The sequence below is a fragment of the Penicillium solitum genome (genome assembly GCF_028829755.1).
Source record: "Penicillium solitum strain IBT 25940 chromosome Unknown utg000001l_segment0_segment0, whole genome shotgun sequence".
NCBI lineage: Eukaryota > Fungi > Ascomycota > Eurotiomycetes > Eurotiales > Aspergillaceae > Penicillium > Penicillium solitum.
The window spans coordinates 5,396,001-5,414,038 of NW_027072121.1; the positions used below are offsets into that span (position 1 = coordinate 5,396,001).

The following is an 18,038-nucleotide window of genomic DNA, read 5'->3' on the forward strand; positions in this document are numbered from 1 at the left end:
GTACTTCTGTTCTGCGTCCGCTGGTTCTCGTTTGGCAAAGCGAAAAAAATCTCACAAAATGGAAAAAAAGAGGAAAAAACGCTCCCACAGCGAACATTGGCATGCTCCCGGCAAGCCCACGATGCAAAATCTCGGCTGCACTTGTTATATTGATATTGACTTTGATTCCATCGAGTCTTATATTGAATCTCATTGTTGGGTCTTTGATCTTTCACTTCAAAGGTTGCCGGCGCCGCAGTCACGACTATCACGAATCCCCAAAATCTGACTTCTTTGTTTATTACCCACGACTTCGGTTTATATCCTTGGTCCTTTTGTTTTATGCTTGGCATTTGTGTCTCGCGGTGATTACCCATAGAGTGCTTCCTTTCTTCTTTTCACTTCCATTTCATCTCGGTACATTATTCCCATTCGCCACACTATATGCAGTGCCCTACGTTAATTTTTTTTTTTTTTCAATTCTCATCTCAAATCTTCAATTATTCATTCACTTTTTTTTTTTTTTTCTTCTTTCGATTCCTTCGATTTGGTTTTATCTTTCTCTGATCAAACTTTCTTCTCTAATCAATGAGATCAACAATTCAAGGATCATCTCCAACCCTTCTTAGCTGCATGATATATTTCATCACTCCCACCTCTCTCTCGTCGCCTGTGACACAGATGGCAAATGATTGGTCTTGGGTCTCTTCCCGTGGCATCTTCACATGTATCCGGGAGATATCGGTACCCTCGATGCATCTTATGTCTGATCCCAGAGTCCAGTCAATCCTCGCGACTGGTCTTGACCTCTTATGTAGTCTACCTGAATTTGGCTTGCTTCCATATATCTGCACTTTGCCATTCGGCGCTGCTGGCGAGCCAGGGGCGTCACATTTCCCGTCTACATTGGTCATGCGTTCACCTGGATACTGGCGTCCGTGGCTATGGCTATGGCTATTGGCGCCCAGTTCTTGGAAGATATACCACTAAATTAGCGGCAAACTATTGTCTTTGTCGGGGCTACCAAATTTTGGTAATTTGTCCTAGGACTTGTATCAATATCTCCCTCGTATCTTCTGTTTGAGTAGTATCTCCTATTAAAGTAGTAAACCTCTACTCTCTGTCTACTGCTAGTTTCGGCGACGTCTTTGGTTACATGGCAGTTCCCTTCTTGATACTTAATAACCATAACTCAGACCTCGTAATAATTTTTGTGATAGAATTGGATTTTAGCCTAACACCGGAAAAGGGCCATCAGGCTGAAATAAGAAATAGATAAAAATGCAGTTGTACTAGGGGGTAATCAAAATTCATCCAGACAGTCGTCGCGGGTCATAAGAGTAGATGCAGAGAAGAAGGAAACAAGAACTAGCAAAGGAGAGTGAGAAGTATGCAGACGTATAAAATAGTCAAGGCATCAACGAAAGCAACCGGAACCGTATTAGTAGACGCTCCCATGGATACTCTGGTCTTTCTTTTGTTGCGCTTCTAAGGATAATTCCTCGATGCGGAGATGAGATGGGGAATCTGTTGATGAACTTTCTTGTCCTCCCATCTGTGTTTCTGAGTGGTTGGATGACTCGTCTCCGTCACCTAGGATATTGGCCATGCGGTGTTCGGATTGGTCGGTAGAAGAAGAAACATGGTGATGGTGATGATAGTGGTGGTTATGGGGATGGTGCAGACGAGTTTTCTTTGATTTCTCAGTGCGATTGCCACTCATCTCATCATCGCCGTCATCTTCGAGCCCCTGAGAGGGAGCTGGCTGTTGGGTTTGCTCGCTGGACGGAAATTCGAAGTGGTGCTGGTTCGCATGGGACAAATTGCCAGTGGTGAGACCAGGGGAGCGTGGTGCAGTGTGACGGTGGTGAGAGTGGTCGTCGCCTTCGTCGTCGGACGGGGCGAGACTGTTTGCTCCGCTCATAGAGCCCCCACCGTCACGGCCACCAAGGTGGAGGAGGGCGTACTTTAGGTGCGCTGATGATGAAGATGTAGCTGTTGGTAGGTGGGGGAGATGGTCTTCACTATTTCGGTTCAGCCCGTGGAAGTTCGGTCGTTTTGGATGCAATGGATTCACGTTTGGTCGGGCTTCTGAGCTAGAATCATATTGCTTTGTGGTGTCTCCGTTGTCATCGTCGCGAAGTTTGTGCTGCGGGTTAGAGACGTGCCTAGCGCTGGGTTTGTGGGTAGTATCATTCTGCGCCGAACTGTCTTCCGAGGACGATACTACGTCGTCGATGGATATAGATTTGTGAAGTTTGGACCCGAAACTGCCTACATGGTCATCGGCATGCTTTGCTTGAGCGTAGCTATGCTCGTGACGCATGGAATTCAGTAGATTCGCTCGCAACGACTGTTTCCCCTCTGCAGTCATGCCATGAGTACAGCCATCGGGGCAGCCGCCCCACTTGCGTCGGATTGGGATATGGTCTGTGAGGCTCTGACCAGCAGACGGGGCGGGTGCAGGGACCTGCTCTTTGGATGCATTTTCACGCTCACGATCTTTTCGCAAATCTGACCAGGTCCGAAGCTTGTTCTGAAGTGTGTATTTGCCGTTTTCTGGGTTGTGGGTCAAGACCAGGAACTCGCAATGATTGATGTTACGAAGGTCCTCAAAGTATTCCACGCTCCAGTGATACCACTTCATGAGAAATACTCGTGCCATGAGGCCATGCGTCACCAGAACGCACACATTTGCAAAGTCATCCTCGCCAAACTGGCGCCAGAGGGACTCGTTAAATCCACTCACTCGATCATAGGCATCTGCTGCGGATTCACCATTGGGAATCCGGTAGAAGAAATGACCGTAGTCTGCCCGCTCCATCCACATGCGCTCCATCTCTGTGGAACATGGCTGGAAATTACCAAAATCTTGTTCCCGCAGCCGGGGTTCTTCATAAACTTTGATTGTGTGTCTTGAGAAAGGCGAAGGAGAGGGTGTATCGGAGGTTAGGGATTGAATAATTCCCTCGGTAGTCTCTCTTGTCCGCCGATAAGGGGAAGTAAAGAAGTGAAGTTTATCATCGGGTTGAAGGAGGTCACGTAGTCGATGGCCTGCATCTTGGGCTTGTCGATATCCTTCAGCAGTGAGCTTCACACGGTGGTCTGGAATAGTTTGATGAATGTCGCGGTTTTTGTTGCCTTCTGACTGTGCATGGCGAACTAAAATGATCATCTATAAGTAGGAAAATGGTCAGCTTAAGTCAATATACATCTCAATCACCCAGATATGGAGACTTACCCGTGGTTTCCCCATGGTGGAAGGGTCATGGGGAATGTAATGAGTTGCGAATGCGGGGGAGGGGCTAGTAGAAGTATCCTATTCGCAGCAAGAAGGACAACGACGGGGGATAAAAAGAAAAGAAGAAAAGAACCGAAATATCCGTCTATCCAAAGCGGAAAACAGTTTGGAAGAGAGAAGTTCAAAAAAGCAAAATAAAAAGTTCATTCCAGTCGGAGATACAACTGACCCGCACGGGCCAACGGGGGTGATCCATTCAGCGCGCCTCTTTTACGCAACTTCCGAATAGCATCAACCCGCCATGGCCGACTTGTTGGAGCTACTTGCTCCACATCTAGATCCAACTCAATCGCATGATGTAACTACCGACAAGTATCTCACTCGCCTCTCAACCTTGTCACTCGAAGCTCTCCAGACCACAGAATCCCCATCGCTCGCCCAATCCTCCCACTCAACCCTTCTGTCCCTTCAAGCCCTATCGAACCGTTCGCACCGAGCATTTGTTACCTCTGCCGATAATTTGTCCACACTATGTACCTCTGTCCCACAGTTGACCCGCGAGGCGCAACAGCTACGCGATGCTATCCCTAAACTCGACGAGGAGGCCGTTGGGTTCTCCACCAAATACAGTAAAATCACAGACAATGCTGCGCTAGAGCGACGGAAGAAAGCGATGCAGCTCTCTCGCAATGTCGATCGATTGTCAGATATCTTGGAACTACCAAGTCTACTGTCCAAAGCCGTCTCCGCGGCCTCGGTCAACTCCGGTACCGGTGTCTCCTCTACAACTTACTCCTCTGCACTCGACCTACATGCACATATCAAGCGACTACAAACATTATACCCCGAATCACCATTGATTCAAGATGTTGCATCCCAGGCGGAGGATGCTATGAAGGACATGACAAGTAATCTGATCACGGGGCTTCGAACCCAGAACCTGCGGCTAGCAGCTGGTATCCGAACCGTGGGTTGGCTGCGGCGAGTAGCCCCGGATCTAGATATGATTCAGGGCGATGGGGCAGTCGGGACAGGCGAAGGCGCTCTCGGGGCCATCTTCCTGGTCTGCAGACTAGCGCATTTGGTATCAACACTTGAAGCCCTGGATCCTCTCCGCGAACTTGCGGACCAAGAAACCCAACGGAGACTCGGTGGCAAGGACAAATCAGATACGACCTCGTGGTCTGGTGGCCAGCAGACTGACCGCTACCTAAAAAGATACATTGAGATCTTCCGTGAGCAGAGCTTTGCAATTGTCTCGCTATACAAGAATATTTTTAACTCTGAGCAATCCGAATCGGAGTTTGCCATCTCAGGATTACGAGGTGCAGACGCCCACTCCAAGGCCAAGTCAAAGCCAGCACACTCAGATGACCCCCTGCAACGTCTCCCCCCGGCTTTGGCTACTTTCCCCATGCATCTCGTGCAATTGCTCACGGATACAATGCGCTCCTATCTTCCCAACGTCCGAGATCGGAGTTCGAGGGAAAGTCTTCTCACCCAGCTTTTGTACTGTGCCGCAAGTCTTGGTCGCCTTGGCGGTGACTTTGGCATGATTTTGACCGAGTTGGGCGAGGAGGAAGATACTGAAGATATGGCCTACGAATGGGAGGAGGTCATGCGCAAACATCGAGCCTTGGCAGGGCGTCTGGAGCAATTGACCAGTCGGGTGCCGGTAAATTAACATTCATATACCCAAGCGGAAGTACAATGCCTTTTCGAGATGGCGGTAGCACCTGGCGGGGTCTGTGTATAATAGAGCATTAGGAAGCGCTCCCATTTTCTGAACCTTCTCGGCGGACTGTCTAATTGATACTACCCACATACAAATACATCCATACATTGTGTACCTCATTTGCCTCAAATGTTCCAGTACTTCCTCGCCGTCTTGCCTACACACAGCGATATGTGTGTTTCTGTGCTTTGCTATCTGGATTCCAGTGGATTACTATCCTCTGCTGCTCGTCTTTGCATTTTTGATAGCCATTTCCTGTGGGACGTTGTCGGTCATCATCACGTTGAGGTGGCAGTGGTCTTAACCGGCTGCCTTCGAACTATGCGCCGACTTTTCTTGCTCTGATCATCCCCACTGCTGTTGCTGGGGCTATCACTCAGTCTAGTTGCCACCTCCAGATAGATAAGTGCACAGTTGTATATGGCATGTATATTCATCTATAGCGCAGTTAGTTTGTTGTGAGAGCGTGAGATCGTGAGGGCTAGGGCATTTCTAGTTATGCTTAGCATGCCATTCTGAGTCACATCGTGTGGATTCGGGCAAGACAGTAACTAGCGAAGAGGTTGAAGTCATCAAATTGTCTACTCCCTGCAAGGTAGCATCGGGCTAACAGTAGCGTTGCCCACAATTGGTTAGTCCTCATTTGCCGAGTGACTCACAAAGATATTAAGGAGCGTTGCGAAGCTGAAATTCAAGCCTATATAAAGTGAACATCCGGAATCTGTATAGGTATTCTAATTGAGACTCTACAATTGGCCTGAGTTGTGGTGAAAATGGTCGTCCACTATAACCCGCTCACTAAAGAGCCCTATCTCCAACTCCCAGCACCATGCGCAAACATCATTATCACTCCATACCGTGAACACCAGATTGTGGAGACATCTGCTGTCATGACCGAAATTCTCAATGATTCACGCGTGTACTCCTGGCTAGTAGGGCCACCCTACCCATTTCTACCTGAGCACGGCGTGGACTGGGTCAAAATGAAAATAGCCGAGAATGAAAATATCCTGTCTACTCTGCAAAGAGAATTCGAAATATCGCAAAGTCAGCCGGGCCGCAGTTCAGATGACAGAGAGGAACCAGAGTTCTTTGATAAATGTCCTTTGATTTGCATACGCGAAGTAACGGAAAGAGATCCTGCGACCGGCGCACCGCTTCGAGATGTCATGATAGGAGAAATCTCACTCACGCGGTATTCTTTCTATGAGTTGCGGCCTGATAGCCCAGACCTTGCGCTGGCACAGAAGCAAAATAACGATTTGCCTGCCGGGCACAAGGATATCGTCTGGGGTATAGGATGTATGGATACCCCAGTGCAACTCGCGCTCAATTGCTAACAGTGTTGACAGACTATCTTTCTCCTACTCAACAAAGCCGAGGAGTCATGAGTGTTGCTGTTCGAAGTGTCATTCAAGACTGGGGTATCCCTCGGATGAACCTTCATCATCTTAAAAGCAGCTTTTTTGTTGGGAATACTGGGAGCTCGAGAGTACTTGAGAAGAACAACTTTGTGGAGATTGGTACATTCAAGGACTGGACTCCGGCAAGCCCAAACAAAGGACGAGGGAGGATGTCGATTGTTGTGGTAGAGTGGAAGGGGCTTTTGTAGATACTCTCAAGCGATATGGGAGCTTAGAATGCGTTGTTCAAGGCTCACCTCAGTTGTGACATATTGTAATTGCTGAGTTGTACGGAGTACGGAGTACTCTATACCAATTAGTAGGACTAATGAAAAACCCCCGAGTATTGCAACCTCAATAAATATCCATAGAGTTCGATGATCTTGCCGATCTCAATATCACGCAGCCAACCTACCTATGTTAGTGGAGAAACCAAGTCGCCCTATAGCGGGTCTATTTCTTTCCGAAGGAAGTACATACTCCGTACACACTCCGTACTCCATATTTGTTGTATGGTACAATTCAGAGACAGAACACGGGACTATAATTGCTGGGAGAGAAGAGGCATTAATCGCAATTAATCCTGCACTTGTAGGCAAGCTGACGTGTCAAGTTGATGCATAAGTGATCACATCGGTTAGCGTTAAGCTGCTTGAGAGCAAATAGTGAACCTGAACGGCTAAAAAGCTCAATCTATTCCCTGGAGATTTGCAATTGACCACGCGACTATCCGATCTCAGCTCTCGACTTTTGTGAAGGAAATCGTCTTCTGCAAGCCTGCCAAGGTGTGGGTCTCGAATAACATGCCCTATCACCTGCATGTGTGATGCATAATTGATTGCTTTACTCCGTATATTACTCCTTTACTCCTCTAGCTTTATACTCGTCCGGTTTGAGATAAAATGCAAATAAGGAGAAGCGAAATAACCCGAACCAATGATAGCTGACAAGGGAATCGCAAGTTGTCGGGTTGGAAAAAAAGATTTGACTGGAAACCTGTGTGTTATAATAACACGAGTAAGGAAGTTTTCTTGATCATCGGACAAATTATTGAGCAAATCAATGCTAGGTGCGAAGTACGGGGTACAGGGTACGGGGTAGGTTGTTTCTCATTTTCCTAAATAGGAAGTCAAGCGCATCTGCCTGCATATTTCTGTGGCTGATACGAGTTCAGCTAGCGGAGCTGACTTCTTCAGCTGCCCCATATTTCTCGTGTTATTTGAATAGAATTAATTGAAACTCGCTATCAAATAAGCAATGATTGGAGTTAATTGTGCCTTGAGCATTCCGAAATCAAATTATCAATAAATACGACGTTTCATCACATATCATTCACTTCCATCTTACTCAGTACCCTGCGGTACTCCATTATGGTAACGGGAAGAGTATTCGGATGAGTCTCGCGAGGGATGGAGATGGATTGCGAAACATTCAACATATTGTAGGCCATTCCTTTCGACCCTGTACTACCCTGGGAGTATGATATGTTGGAGTTTTCAGAAATGCCAGCCTAAAAATTGGGTAATGATACCCGGGCAGAGTAGCAAGGGGAAAAATACCGGGTACCGATTGGAATGAAGTGAGCTCAAAGAGTCGCGTGGCTAACCCTCTGAAGGGAAACAGCCAGCCAGACTCCATCTGTTTGCATAGCTTAGGTGCATTATTTGAATAGCGCTGTAGATCGCGAGATCTGAAGGTCAATCCTCCTTGGCACTTTGAAGTATATTAATGAGTCCGTCTCCTTTCTTCAGTAAGCACACAGGCGTAGATTATCAGGACATATTTTCTATTCGCCATGCATCTTTCAACTATAAGTGTACTTCTTTCAGTTGCTCTAGCAGAAGCCGCGTCCTTCGTCACTCCTATCAGACATAAGACAAACAAGGTCAGCCCTAATACCCCATTTTTCGATACCCCAAAGTTTAGAACATTCGGTTCTCATACTTCCTAGGAGCCAGATTACCCAAAAAGATGCTATCCCGACCCCTGTAAAGGGGTGACCTACGTGAACTCTACTGCTGTTTGTGGTGACCCACGACTTGGTCCCAAGGACCTCCCTGCATTTTTCCCTCTCTCCAATGAGCTCGAGACATACTCCCGCTTCGGCGAGCTCTGCCCAGTTGAGTTCCTGGAGAAATGGACATTGAACGCTTCCGACCCAAAGGGTTACTGGATCTATCCAGACTTCGACGGATTCGCCACAACATCCGAGAATGTGTCGATTCTAGGGAATATCACACTCCGCGTGGGTCAGAAGCTTGATAGGTTCGGATCTGAATATGGAAAGTTCCTAGCACCTCTTGGAGCCCCATATATCGAGCGATCCCTGCCACCATCCAATCTTTTCGCACCACCCAACAGCAACTTCCCATACAACTACCATGTCTACGAGGTGACCAAGGCATTTGATATTCTCCTGGGACCCATTGCGGGTTGGTTTGAGCAACCCGGATTTGGATCGCAGCTTTTGGCTCAGTCCAGTGTGCTAGATTTGTTGGAAGGAGGATTCTTGAAAAGACTGGAATTGAAAGACTATGATGAAGCTGATGAATACTCTGCGGGTTATCAACCTGCTCCCGAGAAAACTTCCACCTAAGTACGTCTCGGGGATACACTGAGCAAGATGGAAGATTATTTTCGGGACATCAAGTTCTCTTTCTCGCAGTATATGTTAGTTATATTTTTTTAAATAGCAAAATGTAATGTTACTAATAGCTTTTGAGAATTCATGTCTTGCAACTCTATAAAGAAACTCTAGAGTTTAAAAGTACGTTCGCAGAAATCCTGTGCAAAAAAACAAAACAAAAAGAAAATGGTGCTTAGCTTTATTAAGCGCATGATAACAATACAAGATTAGGATGAAATGATTAGATACAATGGAAAGGCTTTCGAATATATTCCAAGCGCCTAGCTCCTAATCTCATATCGGAATGGCATTACTGACTTTCCGATTTACTTTGACAGGGAATCCCAGCATGCTATTCTTTGTTAGTCTGTATATCAAGCAGTAGCAGGGCAGCAAGACATACTCCTTTCCAGCTTGAGTGCAGCCGCAACCACAGAAGATCGATAGGGGGTAGCAGAAGATCTAAGAAAAGGTTGTCATGAGCCTGGAGTAAAGCAAGAGAGTCTTCATGCTGTCACCCGAGAAGATACTATATATATATACTTACTGCTGTTACAATAGTAGAGAGAAACCCTGTTCATTTCGTCAGGCATGGGCTCATTTCCCAGCGATTCAGACTACAAAGAACCGAACTTACCAAGTGTCGGGCCAACCACCTTGCAGTTACATGGGTTCTGATCAGTGCCGCATTGGAAGCAGACAGGGAAGATGGGAAAGAAAGGGACGTCACACATCGTGTCGGATTTGGCTGAGCTGCTGGGTCTTGAAATGGAATATGTAGAGAAATGTCCCAGACAAATTATCTCGAAGAAAGAAGCTTTCCCGGACGGAATATTCACCGCCCAGTTACGTTGTAGTTGTGAGTTTGGGATTCTATCATGATGACGCAGATGAGATCAAGATTCATCGATCATCCTGTTTTAGGTAGTGTAGTGGGGAACTTTAGTTCATGTTGGGGTAATAGAGGTGATCTTCATAGTGATAGCAACCAAAGATAACAAGATAACAAGATTGTTATCTTATTAGCGGATGCTTCGGGGCTTGCCTAGGACATCTCTAACCTGGGGGTGTCTAGATATTAGGGAAAATGTGCTAATTTGGAGTGGAGACTGTTCTCTACCCAATAATATTCAATAAATACCCTACACCCTACTTCTTTTAAGTTATTTAAAAAGAAAATGAATTGTTAATCATTTGATTTTCTTTTCAACCCTCGCATTTCTGAGATAACCGATTGTTTAATCAACAACTGCACGTTTGCTTGCCGTTGACCTTCATCTTTTACCACCATGGGTATTGTACTATTCTGTCTATTCTACTGATTGTCGTGGAAAGTGTCGTTAATATTTTGTACTCGGTAAATTCCCAAATAACCGTTGGTTGCTTGCTATTGTTCATCAACATCATGTCTCTTCAACCGGTATCTTTGCACTTAGCCCGCGTGTTAATTTGCATTCTAAATATTGATTACCCATACCAGACTTTGTATCAAGTATTGACTCGGTATATATGCCTTTGTAGAATTGGAAAAAAAAGGTGGGCAATAATTACTACTTTTGTCTTGTTTCATATTACAGGGCGCTGGGTTCTAATGCCACCAGGGACAATGGTTTGACAGCCGATCATTCCGTTATGGGGAAGCCCTTGACCGGGGTCAAATGTAACGCTTTCTAGGCTTCCATTTTCCGGGGGACCTGACTAAATTTCGGACGCATCCAAGCCAAGAATCTGGCTGCTAGTCTACCCGATTGGGCTGTCTTGGAGTCATGAGGCGTATGAGCCTATACAATAGTAATGTTTTTGCCGATCAGCATTTGTTTACTTTCAGTACGGAGTACTTATTTCAAAAATGCTTGTGATGCATTTGTCATAGCCCACTGGCACCATGACCAACGGGGACGTCTTTCTTGTACGAGTAATTCGCCCGACGATACCCTGTTGGTTGGTCTCCTTTTCGTTGATCGTATCCTTTTTTTCCTCTTCCCCTCTAGCCCGCATCCATCGTTCTAGATGCGACCAGTGTGGCCTTTTCTTGTCATTTGCGTCATTGCCCAACGGGTTTGCGCCCCCAGCTACTCGAGAGGAGTTGCTGGACCCCGCTTTGCGGGGGCATAATGGGACTCGGGTAGCGGGCCGACCCCATGCTATGGGGTGCGCCCAATATGTGCATGTCTACTCTTCGGGGGGTAGCACCCGGGTTTCCGTATGCACTGTGTAGTATGCAGAATTGGTCAGCGGGGCGGGTGCTGCGAAGGCGTACGGATCCTCGGTGGAGGCATAATATTCGCCTGTAGGTCTACGTAAGCCACCGCCCTTATTGGTTTTCAGCTCGCGTTGTTTGTCTTGTGGATCCTAATGTCAACTAATGTCAACTTCATGTTCACAGGCCGTGGACTCCTCGAGAACAGTCATCTTATTTGCTCCGTGACAAACGCCGAACTCGTGTCACAACCCATCCCTTTATATTTTTTGCGCTTAGAAGGAAAATAGCTTGGTATGGGAGACCGATATCAGTCGAAGCCTTAGCAAGCAGGGAGAACCGATTATACAATACCTTTTATCATCAAAACCGAATTAGTCCAAGGAGTGACGGCATGACGGCATAATACATAGCCCCAGGAGCAAAGCAAGGCTGCATCCTAGAGCTTGCTAGGCGACCACAGTCTGCTACTATCTAATTGAGATGTCATGGTAATGCAACGTCGCTACGCCGGCGTACCCATGAGCGTGTCACTCCGTCTCTCCTTACATGCATTATGCACCCTAACTCACATGTAGGTAGTCTCATACTCTCTGTCGTGGTGGCCGTATTGTGCAAAAGTAGAAGAATGTCTCCGGTCTGTCTTTATATAAGTCGCGGATGGACGCTCCCATGCACCTGGTCATCAACAAAATCGTTTCCTCCAAACACCATCAAACTCTTTAACATGAAGCCCACTCAGTTCGCAGTCCTCATCACCGGTGTCCTTGGCACCGTTGCCATGGCTAACCCCGTTGCCGGCCCTGAGCTGAACCCAGTCGAGGTGGCTCCCCGCGCCAAGTACACCGTTAAATGTGAAGGGGGTATGCACCCCGACGCTCGTTGCACCAACGGGAAGAAGAAAGATGGCTGTCGATGTGACAGCAAGGGAACTTACCTTTGTGACCCTTCATCTCTGGCGAAGAAGGGCGGCCAGTGTGCCAAGTGTGGCTGCCACGCGGAGTAGTGAGTATTGTTTCTGTGTAGAATACCCAGTGCCTGTCGGCTTGAGATGGAAACCCTAACTTGGTCTTCTTAGAGAATGCGGCATCTTTGCCACCGGATGGAAGTGAAATGGGGAATGGGTGTCTATCCGTACTTGCGAGTGACTACTAGTTCGACAAACACAATCAGACAGTCTTTACAATACACTCGATTGGCCATCGTGAAATAATACATCGAGTCCTATGTATAATTCAAAATGTGATATTCGTAACTTACGCCAATGGATGATACTCCTACATGTACCATAGCGAACAAGGAGCCTCCACGTAGAAGCTGATCACCCATGTCAAGGACGTGAGTGGCTATGAGTGATTATAATGCTGCCTGCCGGGGAGCCGGCTTTTCCACCGCCCCCAACCTTTTTGAAATGCTACCCCTTCCCGGCTTGCATGATGGTATAATCATGTTTCCTGCATATAACTAACTATTGCCACCCACCCTGTCGCATATAAAAGCATCCTTGTCGCACATCTCAGACTTTCCATCCACATCTTCACAACATAAGACAAAACCCATCAAAAGAGTATACTATCATACTAAAACTACATTGAAACTCAATACTCAAGACATTTTATCCCAATTCTTCTCTATTATGTCATCGACCCATCCCTTGGAGTTCCACGCCCCTGGGTGGCATGATGAGGAACGAACACCAGTTGTGGATGGCAAGTATTGCGATCGCGCTACCGGCGAGATCAGGCTTGCATCCGACGGCGACCATCAGGAGTATATGGGCCCACCCGCGGTCGATATCATCGTTCGGAGTCAGCATATTGACACCGTCAAGTGCATCTACCGTGCATCACGGCCATTTCCTATGGAGACTCTCCTGTGTCATATCATGAAGGTAGTTGGGGATAGAAAACTGGAGCTGGATTCAGTCATTGCGACAACATATGCGATTCGTGTCACCCTAGCACACGAACTGACGCCCGACCAGTTCAGTGAGATTGCACTCAATATGGCGAACGGGGTCTGGGACCAGATCGATTGAGGCATTGGTCCAGAAATACAATCCTGCTCTTGTATTGGAAACTTGCTGTTCCCGACCTAATTCGAGATATGGGGCTATGTATCTGAATTCAAGTCACTTCCCTTTACGTATACAAACTGCATCCCTCAGGACCATACCTCATATATTCAAAGTAAAAGAATAAGATATTAGATTTATATACCAAGTAAAAGGCGCTTAAATAGAAGATGTGTTAATTATTACATGCTAATGCTAATGCTAGCACACGGTCTGCCTTTATATTTAGGACTTTGAGCTCGAGCCGCTCTAAATTAGAAGACAGAAGGAAGATATTATGAAACGGATAGAGTTCTCCGCTCTTTCCTACGCCCCTTCGTCATAATACATTTTCTTGATGAGGTGTAGTGCTCCGGAAAATAAGGGCAGTAGCAATGCTATCAACGAACTAACTATCACAGTATAAACGACCCTATAGGGGTTAATCCCTTCTAGGTATAGTCTGAGGTGGGCTGAGAGCATCAGTGTTACTCACTGATTGGACACTGAGCATCACCGAGCACTCACCGAGCATCAGTCATCCCGCACGTGACTGATCTGAGCCCTCTACTCAGTCAGCCTGAGCCTGAGCACCCTCATAAAAGCGGCGGCAGCTCAAATAGGAAAGCCCCACCCGCCAGGGAATATTTGGAATGTATAGGTGCATATGTATACAACATATACATATTAAACCAATCCGATTAACTAAATCTGATTTTGGGCTAAAATTAACCTCAAGAATGCCACCAGGACCGGGCCGGGGCCTCCCAATAAACAGAATTGATTCAGCAAGTGGCTAAGCCCTCCAGGGCTGGGGCTTGGAAGCCACATTCAGACACAGCCACGATGCGTGTCATTTCCCCTCAAATCGAACGTCACTTTCGACTTTAAATCAAAGACCCATTGAAACAGAGTCTCAGGTTCACATATTCAGCCTTCCCCCGCTGGAATTTCAATAGCATTCCTGTTGTGCAAGAAATATCCAGGTCCACTCCAGGTCCACTCCAGGCAGCAACCGTGCCTAGAAAAAGACCCCAGGCTGCAACTATTTACGACAAGACACCTATTCTTGGCACATAGTCCATTGCTTTTTTGTCCGCCCCGTTTTCTTCCCCTGATTCCACCTTAATATTCGGATCTTCGCCTCATTTTCCCCAAATTTGAAAATCTCGACTCACTAGACACTACCCTCCGATACCCCGATAAACGAACCCCACCATGGGCGCCCGCAATCTCCTTCCCCTCATCCTGCTCCTCGTCTTTGTAGGCATCGTTGCCGCGGTCGGATTCATCGTCTACAGCATCGTGCAGGATGTAGGCAAAAACACGCGCGAAAAGATGGAGCGCAAGAATATTGCTTTTACCAGGGACGGCATGAAAGTGCAAGTGAAGGAGGTCCACGATGAGGCCTACAAGGACCAGACTCAGAGGTGTGTTCTTTTTTTCCGCCCTTGCTTGTTAGCGCCGACTGACTCGATGTTTTCCCCATAGCGTCCTCTTCAACATGTGGAACCACACTTCCTTCCCCGCTTACAAGAGCCGACTGTGGGATATGGCTGGCGCGTCTTCGTCGGAGCAGAAGAATGCCGAGAAACGCAAGTAGTATGTCGGACCTGCAGCCTTTTTTTATTATCATTCTGGTTCGACCGTACCGACTCGTTCTGCACCAGGTTTCGCAATGAACACTTCTTCGCTCGCGGTTTACACTGGACATATTTCTGCTTCTATCCTCATTTTATCTCACGTTTCGTCGCATGCTCTAGTCCCTGACAAAGGGCTGGTCCCCGAAAACTGCATCCACGCCTGCTTCAGATCTTCTTTGATATTTTCACATTCTTGTTTATACCTATTTCTTTATTGTCTCGGCAAAGGCTTTATGAATGACGGCCAGCCCCGATATATGATCTTACTTTCCATTTCAAACCTGCGACCGCTATGCGTCGTACATTCCAAATTGTGTTTCGTAAATCAATCTAGGGTTCTAAACTCGATTCTGCTTCGAGATCGCGTCTGGTTCAAGTTGTTTAGTGTACTTCATACTGAAATAAACATTTAAGTTGTTGTTGATTGACTGGATTGGATTCTCATAGCCCACAACAGAAGTGTAGTAGACATCGTTTCAATCCATTGAATTGATATAGATATCACAGAACGGGAGATCCGTATTTCTAGCCAGAAATCTCAATGATCATTCCTCGATATTCTACTATAGTTGCATTATCGATATGGCGATTCTCCATTTTTCATCCCTTATACCTTAGCCTTAGCCTCGGCCTGCGACATGCATAGTAGCTTTCATCCTGGTTCAAAAGGAAGAACGGTTCCGGCTCCGGTTGCCCACTACCACCATACCAGGTCGGCTTAACCAACGTCTTGGGCGTATCGTTTGGCCGCTTTTTGGTGAAAACCGTTTCGAAGGTCTTGGCCCATTGGACCCTGTTGTTCAAGCCCTCAAGTCCCCACAGCTCCTGCAAGAAATGCAGGATTGAGCCATGGGTGTAGGTCGAATTGTCAGCGTATATGGTGCCTTGATCGTGGATGAGGAGGTTTGCGGGCACCCAGGGTGAGATTATGAAATCAGGAACACTATGATGAAAGGGTAAGCTGAATATTCACGTGGCGAAACTCAAATTGGGAGTAAGATGCATACCGGACTCCCAGGCGTGTAAAGTCGTATGTAAAATTGTGGTTTGATGACCTGCCCCTGAAGATATGCCGTCTTCGGGTTGAGGCACATTAACTGGAGTGGGGACATGGTCAGAAAACCCACCGTGCTCAGAATTGCCACACTCAGCATGAGGATAATGTAACTGACGCATTGTCCCAGTACTTGGAGCGGCGCAGGGCGTCGTACAAGTGCTTGACCATCTGCTCCCCTGCTGCCACGCTGCTGGTAGGATGAATCGAGTCAACTGTACAGCACTCCGGATTCAGGTACGAGAATGAAGGCAGCGTGCCGGTTTCCAAGTCATGATAGAGCTCTGTTGCATGGACGAGACGGTCCATTGCATTGTCTTGCACCCATTTGATATCATTGCTAGCCACCGAGCTGACACTTGGATGGGTATAGGGAGTAACTGACTTTATACATAAATCCATCGACGATGTCGGTCTCGTAGTACTATATAGAAATATTTAGCCAGTTGTCAGTATAAAAGAACAAACCTTATCTCACATTCTTCCAGCTGATATTTTTCTTGCTGAGCGATTCAAAGATCGAGACCGCACAAGTAGTCCCAGTCACATTGTTCCAGAGCCCAGCGGACTGATCAGTGTTATCGACAGAACCACAAGATGACCCCGAAGTTGCGAATTGGCGGTTGGGGTTAGTGGGACCTGGGTGCTCGGCGAACTACAAAATAGGGTCAACAGTCAGTTATCTACAATATAGTCAAATCGAGACCGAAGTATGTATAACCCACATATGAATCAAAGAAGGTGAAATTGCTTGCCAGCTCCACCAGAGTGGCGGTCTTCTTCTGGTTCAAGGCCTTGATCACGAATGCCGAATCCCCGGGGGTAGCATTGTACCTCTCCGATTGGCGCTCGATGAAGCCACCTGTTGGGGACATCCTCTTTTGTCGGGTTCCACTGGCGGAAGATTTCGTAGGTGACTCCACCGAAGTTGTGGTCCGGGTCTTCTAGTGGCACTTCGGTTGCATACAGCTCGGCGCAGATTGCTAGTGGCTCTCCGTAGACTGTCCAATTGGGGTTGGTGTAGTCATTGCAATAGGTGAGATTGCGCAAATTGTCAATTTCAGGATGGAAATCCCAATAGCCGGCGATGTTGTCAAATGAGTGGTTCTCAAAGGTCAGATAGATGCCATGCTTGATCTGGGAGTGCTCTTATAAGCCATCTGGTCCTTCGGGATTATAGATGTTGTGCAGTCCACTCACATTCTCTCGCAGCTGGCCCCACATTTGAACCCCCCCCCCCCAGTTGGGTAAGTGGATGTAAGACTGTCCAGAGCTGTCAGAATAACGAAGCCCCAGTGGAGAATCATAGTTAATTTTGCTCAATGCGAGACTATAAGCTCCTTCGGGAACAAGTGCGAGGAGAGAAAGAGTATGGAAGAAGTGAAGCAGTGAAAGAAATATTTTTACAACCATATTCTTGCCATCTCTAGTCTTCTACAGATACCTGTACCATGGGCACCTGTTACAGAGTGCCTTGGAGGTGAAGGTCATGCTCAACAGGGTATCAGTGCTCCTCGCGGATTCAACCTCACACAACAACAACATTTATCACCGAACTGGGTAATTACAACGCTTGTTTATTTAGATTGAGATGACCCTCAAGAGGAATCGTGATGTGATATACCTGGTAAGTCATGTTAGAGGAAAACAGAAGTACCCATAGCCCACGTGGTGACTGTTAGAGAATCCTTTCTAGACCAATATGACCAAGTCTAAGCGACATTGGGACTAAAATGTCTAGCAAATATCCATCGAGATTAACCCCTCTTCGGGCAATGGATATACGGCGTAGTTTATATTGGCACGTGAGCCGTGCGGAGTCCGTGGGTAAAGACTCTAGATTGGAAATAACAATTTCTGATTGGTCCCAGACTTCAAGTTAAGCTGCGGGAGTCCCTCTCAGGGACCCACATGGCCCCGCACTGAAGCTGGCCCTCCTCGAATCAGCGTTGCACGTGCCCTGTCGCCAAGCACGTTGTCTTCTTGGGTCACTCGATAGGCTGTTGAGCAGTGGGACCTGATCACTTTCTTTATCAATATGTAAGGATGTAAGCATGAGAAGAACTCATGACTGCACCGCGTGCTCTAACTGGCTAATCTCGCA

At 47.0% G+C, this 18,038-nt stretch overlaps 9 protein-coding genes across 9 annotated transcripts; 6 read left to right on the forward strand and 3 right to left on the reverse strand.

Annotated features, from left to right (window-relative positions):
* Positions 1-1,420: 1,420 nt before the first annotated feature.
* Positions 1,421-3,235, reverse strand: N7455_002037 (acid phosphatase DET1; the record flags this gene model as incomplete). The annotated part of the gene is made up of 2 exons (XM_040951585.2): positions 1,421-3,154; positions 3,221-3,235. The coding sequence occupies 2 exons, from the start codon at positions 3,233-3,235 to the stop codon at positions 1,421-1,423; spliced, it is 1,749 nt and encodes a 582-aa protein (XP_040817843.2).
* A 286-nt stretch (positions 3,236-3,521) lies between these two features.
* On the forward strand, positions 3,522-4,904 carry N7455_002038 (Dor1-like family protein; the record flags this gene model as incomplete). The annotated part of the gene is made up of 1 exon (XM_040951116.2): positions 3,522-4,904. The coding sequence occupies one exon, from the start codon at positions 3,522-3,524 to the stop codon at positions 4,902-4,904; it is 1,383 nt and encodes a 460-aa protein (XP_040818600.2).
* Positions 4,905-5,728: 824 nt separating this feature from the next.
* On the forward strand, positions 5,729-6,567 carry N7455_002039 (GNAT family N-acetyltransferase; the record flags this gene model as incomplete). The annotated part of the gene is made up of 2 exons (XM_065604207.1): positions 5,729-6,257; positions 6,308-6,567. The coding sequence occupies 2 exons, from the start codon at positions 5,729-5,731 to the stop codon at positions 6,565-6,567; spliced, it is 789 nt and encodes a 262-aa protein (XP_065462698.1).
* Positions 6,568-8,153: 1,586 nt separating this feature from the next.
* N7455_002040 (TNT domain-containing protein) lies at positions 8,154-8,954 on the forward strand (the record flags this gene model as incomplete). Its single annotated transcript, XM_040951878.2, has 2 exons — positions 8,154-8,243; positions 8,310-8,954. The coding sequence occupies 2 exons, from the start codon at positions 8,154-8,156 to the stop codon at positions 8,952-8,954; spliced, it is 735 nt and encodes a 244-aa protein (XP_040818664.1).
* Positions 8,955-9,278: 324 nt separating this feature from the next.
* N7455_002041 (uncharacterized protein) lies at positions 9,279-9,718 on the reverse strand (the record flags this gene model as incomplete). The annotated part of the gene is made up of 4 exons (XM_065604208.1): positions 9,279-9,336; positions 9,388-9,446; positions 9,532-9,557; positions 9,622-9,718. 4 exons carry the CDS (start codon positions 9,716-9,718, stop codon positions 9,279-9,281), a joined length of 240 nt encoding a protein of 79 aa, XP_065462699.1.
* A 2,193-nt stretch (positions 9,719-11,911) lies between these two features.
* On the forward strand, positions 11,912-12,190 carry N7455_002042 (uncharacterized protein; the record flags this gene model as incomplete). Its single annotated transcript, XM_040951369.2, has 1 exon — positions 11,912-12,190. The coding sequence occupies one exon, from the start codon at positions 11,912-11,914 to the stop codon at positions 12,188-12,190; it is 279 nt and encodes a 92-aa protein (XP_040817615.2).
* A 630-nt stretch (positions 12,191-12,820) lies between these two features.
* On the forward strand, positions 12,821-13,222 carry N7455_002043 (uncharacterized protein; the record flags this gene model as incomplete). Its single annotated transcript, XM_040951753.2, has 1 exon — positions 12,821-13,222. One exon carries the CDS (start codon positions 12,821-12,823, stop codon positions 13,220-13,222), a length of 402 nt encoding a protein of 133 aa, XP_040817655.1.
* A 1,233-nt stretch (positions 13,223-14,455) lies between these two features.
* On the forward strand, positions 14,456-14,840 carry N7455_002044 (uncharacterized protein; the record flags this gene model as incomplete). The annotated part of the gene is made up of 2 exons (XM_040950963.1): positions 14,456-14,667; positions 14,729-14,840. 2 exons carry the CDS (start codon positions 14,456-14,458, stop codon positions 14,838-14,840), a joined length of 324 nt encoding a protein of 107 aa, XP_040818441.1.
* A 640-nt stretch (positions 14,841-15,480) lies between these two features.
* N7455_002045 (uncharacterized protein) lies at positions 15,481-17,347 on the reverse strand (the record flags this gene model as incomplete). Its single annotated transcript, XM_065604209.1, has 7 exons — positions 15,481-15,823; positions 15,854-16,047; positions 16,103-16,318; positions 16,413-16,589; positions 16,660-16,828; positions 16,902-17,071; positions 17,135-17,347. The coding sequence occupies 7 exons, from the start codon at positions 17,345-17,347 to the stop codon at positions 15,481-15,483; spliced, it is 1,482 nt and encodes a 493-aa protein (XP_065462700.1).
* Positions 17,348-18,038: the final 691 nt, after the last annotated feature.